At 39.6% G+C, this 12,654-nt stretch overlaps 1 protein-coding gene across 1 annotated transcript; it reads right to left on the bottom strand.

Moving 5' to 3' along the window:
* Positions 1–1,149: 1,149 nt before the first annotated feature.
* LOC119341696 lies at positions 1,150–12,427 on the bottom strand. The gene is made up of 11 exons (XM_037613561.1): positions 10,197–12,427; positions 10,018–10,121; positions 9,532–9,601; positions 6,674–7,477; positions 6,104–6,306; positions 5,607–5,730; positions 4,146–4,352; positions 2,773–3,054; positions 2,540–2,658; positions 1,669–1,755; positions 1,150–1,590 (listed from the first exon to the last, which is right to left on the bottom strand). Exons 1-8 carry the CDS (start codon positions 12,300–12,302, stop codon positions 2,911–2,913), a joined length of 3,762 nt encoding a protein of 1,253 aa, XP_037469458.1. The 5' UTR covers positions 12,303–12,427; the 3' UTR covers positions 1,150–1,590; positions 1,669–1,755; positions 2,540–2,658; positions 2,773–2,910.
* Between the last annotated feature and the right edge of the window lie 227 nt (positions 12,428–12,654).

Here is a 12,654-nt window from a genome sequence, read left to right on the forward strand (position 1 = left end):
AGAGAAAGTTTTTTTTAAAAACACCGACAAACACAATAAAAAAACAAGAGAAGTAAAATAATATATAGGCATATAATATAGCAAAATTTTCAGAAACTTATCTCCTACAGCATGAACATTTCTCTAGCATCAAATAAAATTCTCACTAATTTAAATAATTCAAACAGTGCTACTGCTCTAATAAAATTCAATAAAAATCATTTTAAAATTACCAAAATTAATTCAAATTTATTTCTCTCCAATTTTCTGATGTAGGGAATCATTTTACCCTAATTTCCATATATTTTATTTTTGGAGAAAACTAATTTGAATAAAATCCAAATAACTCCAAATTGAAAAAATAATTTCAAAAGGACTTTAAATTTGATCCTTTTAAACTCCCAACTCATATTTCATATATTTTGAAGAAGTCATTCTATCTTCTCTCATGAAAATCATTGAGTTGCTTGAAGTGTATGAATTGAAATATTTCCAAATGAAATTTAAATATTTTCAAATACCCTTTCATTCAATTTAATGGAAGAAGGCATATCATCTTCGCTCATGGGTTTTATATTTGAAAAGAATTTGAATTCATGAAGATCAGAAAAGGAAATGAATGTTTGGGAAAGTCCTTTTATTCCCTTTCATTTAACTTTCAAAAAGTTTCAAATTCACTCACTTTCAGTCAGTCAATCAAACAATCAATCAAAACTATCTATTTGTTTATAACATTCCAAAATTTAGAATTTTGGGATGTTACATAGATGCTCTTAGCCCACCCTTCTTATTTATCCCAAGGATATACGAGTACTTCACTAGTTTGAAACTTGTCTAGATAATGGTGTTAAGCAAGTTCCATTGGGTTAGTTTAGGATCAGGAAAAGAGCCATGTTGAGGATTTGCCACAAGATGATCTTGCTACGCAAGTACTCCCTCCGTTCCATAATATAAGATGTTATTACAACAGATATACATATTGGTTGTAATAACATCTTATATTATGAAACTGAGGGAGTATCAAATAATTATAGGAAAAAAGAGGAAGCTTAAGTAGACAATACAACAACCTACAAAGCTAAAATGGTAGTGAAGCTTAGTGGTGTGGTGTTTAGGAAATTGCTTGCCGTTTCTATTCCTGCAAGCATCCTCTTCTGTCTAACCTTCCAAGAAAGAGAACAAAAGTTCTTCTAACTTCTGCCCATCTAAAACCATTACACAAGTCCAGAACGAATTATTCTTACATGGGTGTAAAATGCCAAAAAGAACCTGTACAGGCACAATCATTTACATTTTACACTATACAGCGTTCTTGTCAGGCAAATTCTTCAACACTTTATATCAACCTCAGTTGTACATTCCCTTACATAAGCCTGAAAATATGCCTTGCCAGTAAATCAAGATTTAACTATATTCAGTTATAAAAGTATTACTCCCTCCGTTCGGAATTACTTGTCTTGGAAATGGATGTATCTAGTACTAAAATACATCTAGATACATCCATTTCTACGACAAGTAATTCCGAACGGAGGGAGTACTAGTTTGGTGAAATGTCCCTTTGGTGCCTGTCATCTCAACACTACCAAGTCCAAATCTTCAGGCGGTAGGTATCTGTGATGGTAGTACAACGCTGATGACAAGCAGCAGAATGAAGAAAGATGTGTGACTACAACTCAAGCAAATTAATACCAGAGTCTGATCCTTCAAATCTTCAAGCTGTCAGCTGATAGTTAACGGAGAGAAGCTCCTGACTCTCGACAGTTCCCACTAACGATACTGCAGGATGAATGCATTATGAGCTACGTTTCAGGAAAATTGTCAGCACAGGCAACTTGGCAAAGACTGAATTGTCTGAGGCGATTGACAATCGCTAATTCAATCTTACTTAAGTAAAAAATAATAATTGGAGTGCATGAGTAATTGATTCTATACATGACTAATTCATCTAGCCAAATATCCGAAAATACAATGGTGAACATGGGTCCACACACACCTCCTATGAACAGTAACATTTTAAAATAGCAAAAAAAAATCAAAGAATTCCGATTTTCTAGGTTAACAAACTTGGTCAACTTCTCTACTCACATGTGAAGTTTCGTGAAGAAATGACATCGGTAGTATTCTTGGCAAAGAAAACAAAATCAGACCTCCAAATTGCTTGAAAGAAAGTTGAAACATGGTCTTTTTTATAGCACCGATTTTGCCTTTTTTACCCAAAATACCACGGATGTCATTTCTTTGCAAAACTTCACATGTGAGTAGAACACTCGACCATGTATGTTACCAAAAGAGAATCAAAACTGTTCATAAGGGTGCGTGTGTACCCATGTTCCAAAAATCCATGTCCGATATCAGACTGCTTGAACCTAGATCTGATTGGAACTTTTAAGGAACAGGTCTCTCGTAATATTTCATCACACTTTTCATCTTGTGTCTTAACTCTTAACATCAAGCATGAGTATAAAGTTAGATTAAATGAAAGGTCGGAGACCAACAAGTTTAACAGGGGCATGAACCAGACATCAGTTTAGACTTCTGAAAGAGACCAACTTAAGACTACCTTAGGTTGCCACTACTTGATCTGTCAATCAGAAAGCATGCTGCATAGCCTGATGGTGAAACAGAACTGTTCCTTCCAGAGACCTCCATGCAATATTGTAATCAACAATCCTGTTGGTGCTGCATTTGGGTTCAGGTTTTCCAAATAGTGTATTAGGAAACATATAATGTATTGTTTATACAAATATGTGCAAGAATATGTTTCATAATTGATGACAAAGATAAGTGTCTTACATGATATATGACTGTCACTTGGTGGCTTCGCTTTACTTTGGGCCACCCTCGTCAGACTTCAGTACATCTACCTAGTAAAACTCCAAGGCAACTCAACCAGATACATAAGCTATCAACAAGCCATAACTCATCTTTTAATCACAACTGAAATGTACCCAGGTCCTGATCATGCCTTGTAAGTTTAATGGTCTTTCCACCAACCCAATGAAGGCGGTAAGAAAGGTCAAGATTATGTAACAGCAGTTTTAGATTATCAGCCTCATCTAGTTCCCTCGTCTTGCTCTGCAAAGCCCAGAACCAAAACACATATCAAATGTAACTCCCTTAGATTCAACATGAAGAAAATTGACGAAAACAATAATCGGCAAGTTTGAATGAAATATAACCAGTATTGTATGTTCACAGCCTATTATAGATGATAAAAGAACTGAAGATGACACTTCACATCAAACACAAAATAGAAAAGTAGAAAGCATGAAATGGGAAAGAGACAAAAACTTCTGCTTAAGACTCTTTTAAGTCTTAATTAACATCACCCTTGCCCTTCCAATAAGTCCCTCCGATCCATATTAGTTGTCGCTCAAACAGATGTATCTAGACGTATTTCAGGGTGCCAGATTACTTCACCAATAGATACATATCTTTAACACTCATTCATGCGCTAATTATTCTTCACATAAGTACAGTTTATATACAGTTTGTTCAATCCAATTTCTTACCACTATTTACGATGTAAAAAATGCAAAGACTTGGTCAACACCAGGTTCCAGAAAATAGCAATAACAGGTTCAAAAGGGTAGTTCGATTCCATAAACAATGGATTTTATCACAATTTCCGTAGAAACATGCATGAGTGTCATTCCAACATATATTCAGTAGATTTTGCAAACAAGTCCAATTCAAATCGGAAGGCTGCCTTTTTGCCAAGCAAATAGGCAAAATGCGGAGCCATCTGGTTCAGTTTTAGGGCCAGCTTAGGTTTTCGAAACCCTGATTGGCGCATTTCAGGATGGACCACAGGATATTAGAACCTGCTTATGACCAGAGTCAAGATAATTGGGCAAAATCATGTGCAAGGGGGATGTGGTGTAAACAGTCCATCATCCAAATTAGAACCACATGGGATGGGATTATGTCTAAGATATTCAGAGTTGCGATCAGGGTAATAGGCACACAGATATGAGATGCAACACAGTTGCTTGGGGCAGAAAAGATTTTTACACCTTGTTCATAGAACATTATGAAAGAGTGGCACTTGCTGTACCTGCAACTGGCCAGACTGACAATTACAAAATAAATATGCTTACCAGTATATTCACCAATGCCAAAACAACACGACATAATCATTGGGAAGAAACTGGTAGAAAATATACCTCTGAATTTTGATGTTTATCATGTCCCAAGATGTTAGAAATAATACTTAGGCGAGCTGAGTTGGGTGAAAATCCTTCCCATGGAGGAACATAGATAAGTTTTGTGCACTGAATAGGAGTAAGGCTTCTGCTTAGCCTCTCCCACCAGGCTGAACCAAGAGACCACCATCTAATCATCAATCCGTTCTCCGAAAAGGCGACAAGGCCCTAGGTAAAAAGGAGTAAAATAACTGTCAAAACACTCTGGATTCCCATATACTCCCTCCGTTCCAAAATAGATGACTCAACATTGTACTAATTTTAGTATAAAGTTGGATGATCTATTTTGGAACGGAGGGAGTATAAGATTTACATCTCAAAAACAAACTATAGCTTAAAGCAAGCAGATTATGTTTGTCATATAGCACAATCTTTTAGCAAAGCTACCACCTTTTTTACTACAAATAGCAACCCATTCAGCACGATCCATATTTCATGTAACAGATTGCCATAACCCCATTTCCATAGGCATAAAATCACAAAGAATACAAATTAAGAAATTGAAGAACCATGTAGCCCTTTAGACAAGAAAAATAGATATCCCCAAGTAGCTACTGGATAATGATCTATTGGGTAAAGAAGATACCATAAATGTTTCCTACGGTCGATAATAAGCCATCTAGGATAGTTACTACTCCCTATTTAAACTAATAGGGAGTACAAGATAGGATAATTTCATTCTATTTAAACTAGTGATCATTTGGTGTCATAGGATCAGCTCTTACGTAAACTAATGCCGTGTGTCTGTTTGTAGTGCCAGAGTGAACATGATATTGTAATGATGTATCCATAATAAAGTTAAATCAATGGCTTACTCCTATTATAACAACGATATATATATACATAGCAAAAAGGAAACACATAGGTTGATAAATTATATTAAATGTGTCATAATTAAACCATAGACTAGAGCTTCTACAGCTCCATGGGGAATATGAAGAGCATTTTACTCGTGCTCTATGTTGTTTATGTTTTGCATGGTCTCTGAAACACAAATTTGATATCCGATTCTTATCTAATAGAGTATGTTAATAAGATGAGAGGAATACGATGATGATATGAAAAGCAAAACAATTCAATACCAAATATGCATGTGACATTTCATGTAGCTAATTTCAGAAGAAATGCTTATCAACATCTATTTGATTAGTTTTGCCTGGAGCTAGTATCAAACACACCAAAAATGGTAACATGGAATGTCAGGTTCAATAAAATCTAGTAAATACTTAATACTCAGTTTGGACATGAGTGATATGATTTGTATAGAATCAATGGACTGGAGAAAGAATGAAATATACATATACACTAACAAGTTGAGAGGTAATCTTAGGCCAGCACAAGCTACAAGCGTAATATATTCATATATCATATGCGTATTTTATTAAAAGCATTCTGACTGTTATGAAAATAGCAATATCAAACCTCTCCATCTGGTGAGAAACTCAAAGCTGTTATCAGTATGGTTGTTGTTGTATCCGATGGTCCTTTGAGAAAGCTTGGAAGACCTGGTGGTCCACATGCATCGAGAATCCTTATTTTTGTGACACTGCAAACAAAAGAAGGAAAAATGTACATGATGAAAGTACGAATTAGCATGGTGTCTCTGAGTTCAAATTCATTTTTGGTGAGAACTCGCGGTTCTGTATGATAACAAATCACCAAGAGTGCTACAAACAATTAATAGCATACGTTTCATTTAAAACGAATTGTGCAGAAATTTTACCTTATTATTTGGGCCTAAAGAAACAAAATACATTTCAAAAGAACTTCAAAATATTCTAATCTCAAGAAAATTATCAACCGGTAGATTCCATGAGTATACACTATACAATGAACTTTGTGAAGTCAGCATATGCCATTTGATGATGTATAATTTAGCAGCTCTATGATAACAACTTTCTGCAACTTGAAGACTGTACCTTTCTATGTCATAAACACGAATTGTGGCAGTGTGAATCTCTCCAATAGCATCACCAACAGCTAATCTTGTCATTGTCTCATTGAGAGCAACCATTGGAAATACACGGGCAATTTCTCTTAGAGCCATCATTGAGCTGATAATGCAAGCTTTACGCATTATTAAATTGCTTGGATCCATCGTGTGTAGGATATAGCTGATTGCCTGCACAACAAAGAAATGTTTTTCTTTTGGACATAAGACATTTTAATACATATATAATGTTTGGGAATGACATCTCACTGAGGTACTAGACAACTTGATAAGAAAAGTTCAAATAAATAGCTGTCGCATAAAAATAGAGCATCTAAACAATATTGGAACATTTCCATGGTCTTCTACTGGAACTTTGCAAACAAACACAAAAAATAGGAATGTACATGGGAGATTTTCCCCTTTTGTAGAAATCACATACTACCAATTTTGCTGCAACTTCGAGAAGCCTCGAACTTGGAACTTAACCAATTCTTAGTGATTACAATAACTCTGTATAAAAAAATTACAATGTGTACAATGAGGAAAGAATGCATACCTTGTCAAGATAAGGAGCCAGGGCCTTTGGACAGCCTCGAAGTACTCGGATGAGAGTTTTGAGTGAGACTACGTGAACAGGTGAATCAGATGAAGTAGCCCAAATTTGACTTTCTATTACACCAAAAAATCCCATTATGTCAGCCATAGCCAAGCTTGGTAGAAGGGTGCCAACTAATGCCTCCCTCATTGTAACAGCAACTGCAGTTTTATAGATGACATTGCTAGAAGGTGCACTACTTAGACACTCAATTTGGAAAAGGACGTCACTCAAGAAATGAGTGATGTCAGTCCCCAAACATGCTTTCCATGTGCTTTCCATTCCCTCCGCTAGAAGTTCAGCTGCAGTTGAACTGTAACGATCATTCATCGACATAACTAATTTGATTAGTTGATTGACAACCAACTTTGCAAGCTTAACTTTCACAATGCTTGGGTACCAAACAACGAAAGCAGCTGCAACAATGATATTTGATGCCACTGCATCCTGGCTTGTTCCTCCAATCCAAGATAGCCACTCCTGATTCTCAAATGATTCCAGCCATGAGATTATTTGAGAAGTATCATCATCATCCCTGTCAAGATTTTCACCATCCACCTTCAACTGTCCATAACTAGATATTGAGGCACTCTGCATCTCTGGGATAAGCTTGTCCATATGATCAGATAAAGACAAGTGGTCAGGAATTTTATTTCTCTGTACACGGAGGGGTTGTGGAACAGAGCGAGGAGCTGAGCAGTGAAATAAGGAGCGGGCAGCCATTCGCACATGTTCAGAAGGATGTTGCCAAAAGCTCACCAGAAGCTGGAAAAATACATATCACTAAGTTACAAAAAGATGGTGGTGCTTTCATGTATTTAGGAAGAAAATAAAAGTATGCAGAAGTGCAACAGAATACCAAGACACATTGCTTTGTTTCCTATAATAAATGCTTAAGTGAATTTCTAACAAGTCACAGGGTTACCCTTTATAGGTAGAACAAAAGCAGTTGGTCATTCAAGCCCTTGCCAGAATAGAAGCAAAGCTAGCATACTAACCAAGTGATCAATAGTTTCCAATGAAAGGGAAATTTCGAAATATGCTGACCCCATTCGTCGACGAATGATTCACCGCCGATCTGATGATCTACCAAGGAGTTGTGGAGAACAGTAGAGAGAGGGGTGGTACCCTAAGAGATCTTGTCTGAGACAATGGAGACACGATGCTTTACCAGGCTCAAGCCCTCGGATGTGTATTGATGAATGAGAGATTCCAGAGTGTAGATTGGATCTGAGAAAACTAGGTCATGCGAGTATAGCATCGCGGCTCAAGATGATCTTCGACGAGGGCCGTCGAGACTTCTATAATAGGCCTGCCTTCTCCGGTAGCAACGTAACTATCATCAGGATGATAAGATGCAATCCGATCTTGCATGGTTACAAGGAATATATCTCTTGCAACAATAAGATCCTGGAAATAGTGTGTTCATCCTTATCTCCTCCGAGTTACTAGTTTGGCATGATTGGGTGCAGCCCCGGGGTTCCCTAGACACTCTTTGGTCGACTCGGTGTGTCCACACCCGTAGGGTATACTCCTCCCATTATGCACCATTTCTTATTAACACTATCCATCATGTCTCCCCAACAATGATGCATGATAAGGTGAGTTCAAAAGAATCTAATTTACAGATCATGGCACTACAAAGATAAGCTCACCGCAAGGCTAAATAAGGTTTAACTTATAGGGATGAAAATTATAAAACATGGACATGTAGTGCTCCAAATTAATCTGTAAACTGATGCACCTGTATTGTAGCAACCGGAATATGTGAAATACAGATGCAACTGTAATCAGTCATTTAGCAATATAATAATTGATCCAAATCATGGGCTGGCATTAATCCATAAGTTTTGTTTCAATTGGCATTCGTATCATACTACAATAAATTCAGCATTGCAACTATAAACTATAGAGAATTAGAGATTATAATTTACACATGCAAACTCTAAAAACACATGTGGTTTATAAAAGGTAATGGATATCGCCGTAACCAGGTTTACAGAACATGGCAGTTGCATCTGCTACTAAGGTGATAGATCCGGAAAAGGCAAACTATCTGGAATGCATCTAAGGACATTTATTTGGTCCTGAAGTATCTCTTATGTATGTGAATACGGCTCTAGAATAAACCACAGCACCATTTACATTTATGCATGAACATCACGGGGGTGGGGGGATCTATTTTGGTGACCCGGTTGGAACTCGAAAGTATGAGAACATGCTAGAATATTTTTTATGTGATAATAAATTGTGATGCACCAAGGCCCAAATGTGCACAAACAGCTAAATTTTGTCTTGTTGCATGCCTTCAAAGGGTTAATCCTGTCCTACTCTTGTTCCTAGAGGGCTATACACACGGAACTTAACCATATGGATCAGGACGTCACATACAATCTTAGTGGCTGATCAGGACAAGTGCGCAGTGGTCCTAACCATAACCATATTTTGTACATCGAGACCCAATCTATTTGTTGTCTTGTGTCTATTTAATGGACCCTAGCGCCCTGCATTCCAAAATCACACTGGCGTAACCCACGGCAAACACAAGAGATGAGGGCAATATCTTGATGCTGTAACACCTCATGGCCCAGCCAAACTAGCCAACTAGGCTGGGAGTATCACAGATATTAATTAAGTCTTCACCTATATGTAGAATATCACCTATTATCAATTAATTTCCTACACGCCACTGCAACAACAAAAATATAACTCCACCTTATGTTTTTCTTCATGCAATAAAGATAATCAAAGAAATTGCTTTCATAAAAGAAGAATTTCATAAGACTGAAAGAAACAATGTGCAATAAATGTAGTAGAACCTGGAGGGATGGGGGCTTTATATCTGGGACTTTCTCAGCAAAGTGTCTTGTATAAAAAGCTGCCAAGGCACTGCAGATAGACACGCAGCGTAGATGAGAAAAATGGAAGACATGAATTTGATGCTATCTTTAAAGTAACAAAGAACCATATTTATCACAACTGTGAAAAGTAACTAAATATTTGATATGGCAACCAGGAAGTGGTACAATACAAATGCTGATTAACCAAACTACAAAAGAGTTCCCAAACATTTGGTGCTCACAGGTCGAACTTAAGAATCATTGGTTGAATTACTAGTGCAATACAGAGATGCTGAAAACATACCCAAACCCGTTCAAGATTTCCGCACGTTTTATTTTTGCAATGTTTTCTTTGTAAAGAAGTTATTTTCTGCAATGTTCCAGCAAACCAAATGAAAGATGCCAGTCTCACACTATGCAGAATATGAACCCGCGCGAAATGCAAATGAACAGATGACCCAGTACCTGCTAGCATTTGTACAAGACCGAGATAATGTGATCATGCGTTGGGCAAGAGAAACTATTGACAGCGACCTCATAGCACAAAATTCAGCAGAGGACTTCCAAAGCTGAAAAAGAAAATAATCATGTTTAGACTTCAAATGTGCTTAAATGCGAAGCAACAATGAAAGTTAACAGCCCACCTCAAGAGTGGCTTCTTTCCCTGGGAACATCACCGTAAACGAACCTCTATCCCCTACAACCCCTGTAGCTATATGACAACCTTCTGGCTTGCAAACTTGCATCTCATCCACAAGTAATTTGTCCAGCTCACAATCAACATCCCACAAATGCAGAAAACAGAGACTAAATCGAAGTAATTGCCCTTCCAATGACTCTCTAGATGGGCTATCCATTTCTAGGATCCCGGAAGTATTATTTAAAGCTCCAGGTGGCGTAGTTTCCTTGTTAGCATCACCACAAAGATGATCTCTCAACTGCCTATCACTATTGCTGTTTGACATGCCTTGTGTGGACATAATTGCAGTGAGGTCAAATCTCAGACTTGCAATGCCGGGATATGGACATGAGCACTTTATGGGGTACTTTCTTCTTTTGTTTGTTATCTGGGCAGAGCCAGATTTTCCTGAACTATATGCAGAATTATCTCTATCAACTGGAGCTGGTGTCTTCCCCTTCACATCATGCGCAGCAGAGACACTCAAAGCTATGGAATCTGCAGCACTGTGATGGTTCGTTGGTATAGATGAGATGTTCATCCCATTTCTATTTGCAGGAGACTGGGTGCCTTTCAAAATTGGAACAAGTAAGGAAGATGCTGAAGTTGTCCCTCCCAAGATGCCACCAGTAACTGAATTTTTGGAAATGCCCCTACAGAAGTGTTCAAATACTGATTGAGATGTTGTCCCTCTAATAATTCGGTCTCGAGCACCTGTTTTCATATCCCATATATACAATATGCTGCCCACGTCATTACAAGAGTTCAGACTACGGCATAAACAAGCAATGTACCCTTTTACTCCATCCCAAGCAACCATTGATGGATAACAAGAATGCCCAGGAAACATCCTCTCGACACGCATGGTTTGAAGAGAAACAAGTGCTACAAGGCCATCTTCTCCAACAGAAACAAAACAATCATCCCAAGGCTGATGAGTACAAGCTGGTGGTAGTATTATTTGCTTAACTGCCGCAACATGGTGATGCATCACAGAAAGGAGGGTGCCGGCATCAAGATCCCAGACACGAATCGTACAATCCAAACTCCCCGATATGAGTGCTCGTCGAAAGCTTCTAGAGTCAGAGTGGGCATGCATGTGGTGTGCAGCCAAGCAAAGAATTGCTCCCTTGTGCCCCAAGAAAAATCTTTCAGAAATATGTGGGTAAACCCCTCCGCTACCAAATTGTGCCGCTGGCAACAGATTGAGAAATCGAATAACTTCTATGTCACCATTATGGAAACCATAAACTATGGCATATGGAGCATAAGAATCCTCGGAAAGTACCATCGAAGAAGATACGGTCCGTCCATGCTTTCCCGATCCATTGATGTATGCTGAGCATATCTGTGAACTTATTTCCACTCCATTGTCTGACTTGGGTAGTGAATTAGAGAGCTCTGACCTAAATTCTTCTCCCTGAAGACTGCCTTCTCCAAGAACTTTGCTCAAAGGTGGGCTCTCTGTGTTCGTTGCAATACTCAAATCTAGTTGATCCATAGACCATATGGAGATGAACGGTTTCCAAAACAAGGAACCACCAATCTTATACGGACGGGATTCCATCCTAATAAGACAGTTGCCCATCTGGCAATATTGAATTACTGGCATTTCTCCCTGCTCGGATGAAATACCAGGAACTTCACATACAGCCTCACACCCAAACAATGGAGGAGTACCAACAGCAACCTTGTACACCATGGCACCACCATTGCTGCTCCACAACACCAAGCTCCTGACCACAGTGCCTTCCTCAGAGTGAGGGCCTCCCCACTCCCCTCCGTGGAGAAAAAACCCTCCAGAAAGGCAGCCCTTGACTCCTGTTTCCCCCTCCTTGCATAGCGAAGTGTTCGCCAGAGACACCTCACCCAGCACGGAACCCTCGACAACGCATTTCAACAAACAGCTCGTCTTCAGCACCAAGGCAACGACCTTCCCGTCGTCCGATAACGCCACGGCCTCCACCGTACCATCCGGCGCCTCTGCAGATGCAAAGCTAGACAAGGAACTCACGCTGAGCCGCCTCGGCGAGTCACCCTCGACGGCCGCGACCTCCACCACGGGCACCATCTGCGCCCGCCCTTGCGCGTCAGCCAGCACAACACTGACGGCATTGTCATCGCTGCAGACCGTGAGCGCGATCGCCCTCGGGAGTGCGACGGAGAGGGGCCCGTGGAAGGCGGTGTGAAGGACTGCGAGGGTGCGGGCGTCGACGACCACAAGTGCGGACACGTGGCGGTGGGCGTGGCCGTCGTCGTGGGGGTGGCAGAGAATCGCGACCCGGGGGTTCGACGAAGCGGAGGAGGTGGTGGTGGTGGGGAGGAGCTCGACGAGGGAAGGGGAGCCGGCCCAGGGCGGGAGCGAGCGGCGGCGGAGGCAGCGGAGGGGGGCGGAGGCGGAGAAGAGGGATAGGACGCCGGCA

The sequence above is a fragment of the Triticum dicoccoides genome, chromosome 7B, assembly GCF_002162155.2.
Source record: "Triticum dicoccoides isolate Atlit2015 ecotype Zavitan chromosome 7B, WEW_v2.0, whole genome shotgun sequence".
Lineage (NCBI taxonomy): Eukaryota > Viridiplantae > Streptophyta > Magnoliopsida > Poales > Poaceae > Triticum > Triticum dicoccoides.

Bases quoted from the DNA above. Each gene is read 5' to 3' on its own strand.
- LOC119341696 (XM_037613561.1), bottom strand. From the start codon at position 12,302: ATGGTGCCCGTGGTGGAGGTCGCGGCCGTCGAGGGTGACTCGCCGAGG. The intron at 10,122-10,196 runs GTGGGCTGTTAA...TTTCTTTTTCAG, and splicing joins GGAAAGAAGCCACTCTTGAG to CTTTGGAAGTCCTCTGCTGA. The intron at 6,307-6,673 runs GTATGCATTCTT...TTTGTTGTGCAG, and splicing joins TGGCTCCTTATCTTGACAAG to GCAATCAGCTATATCCTACA.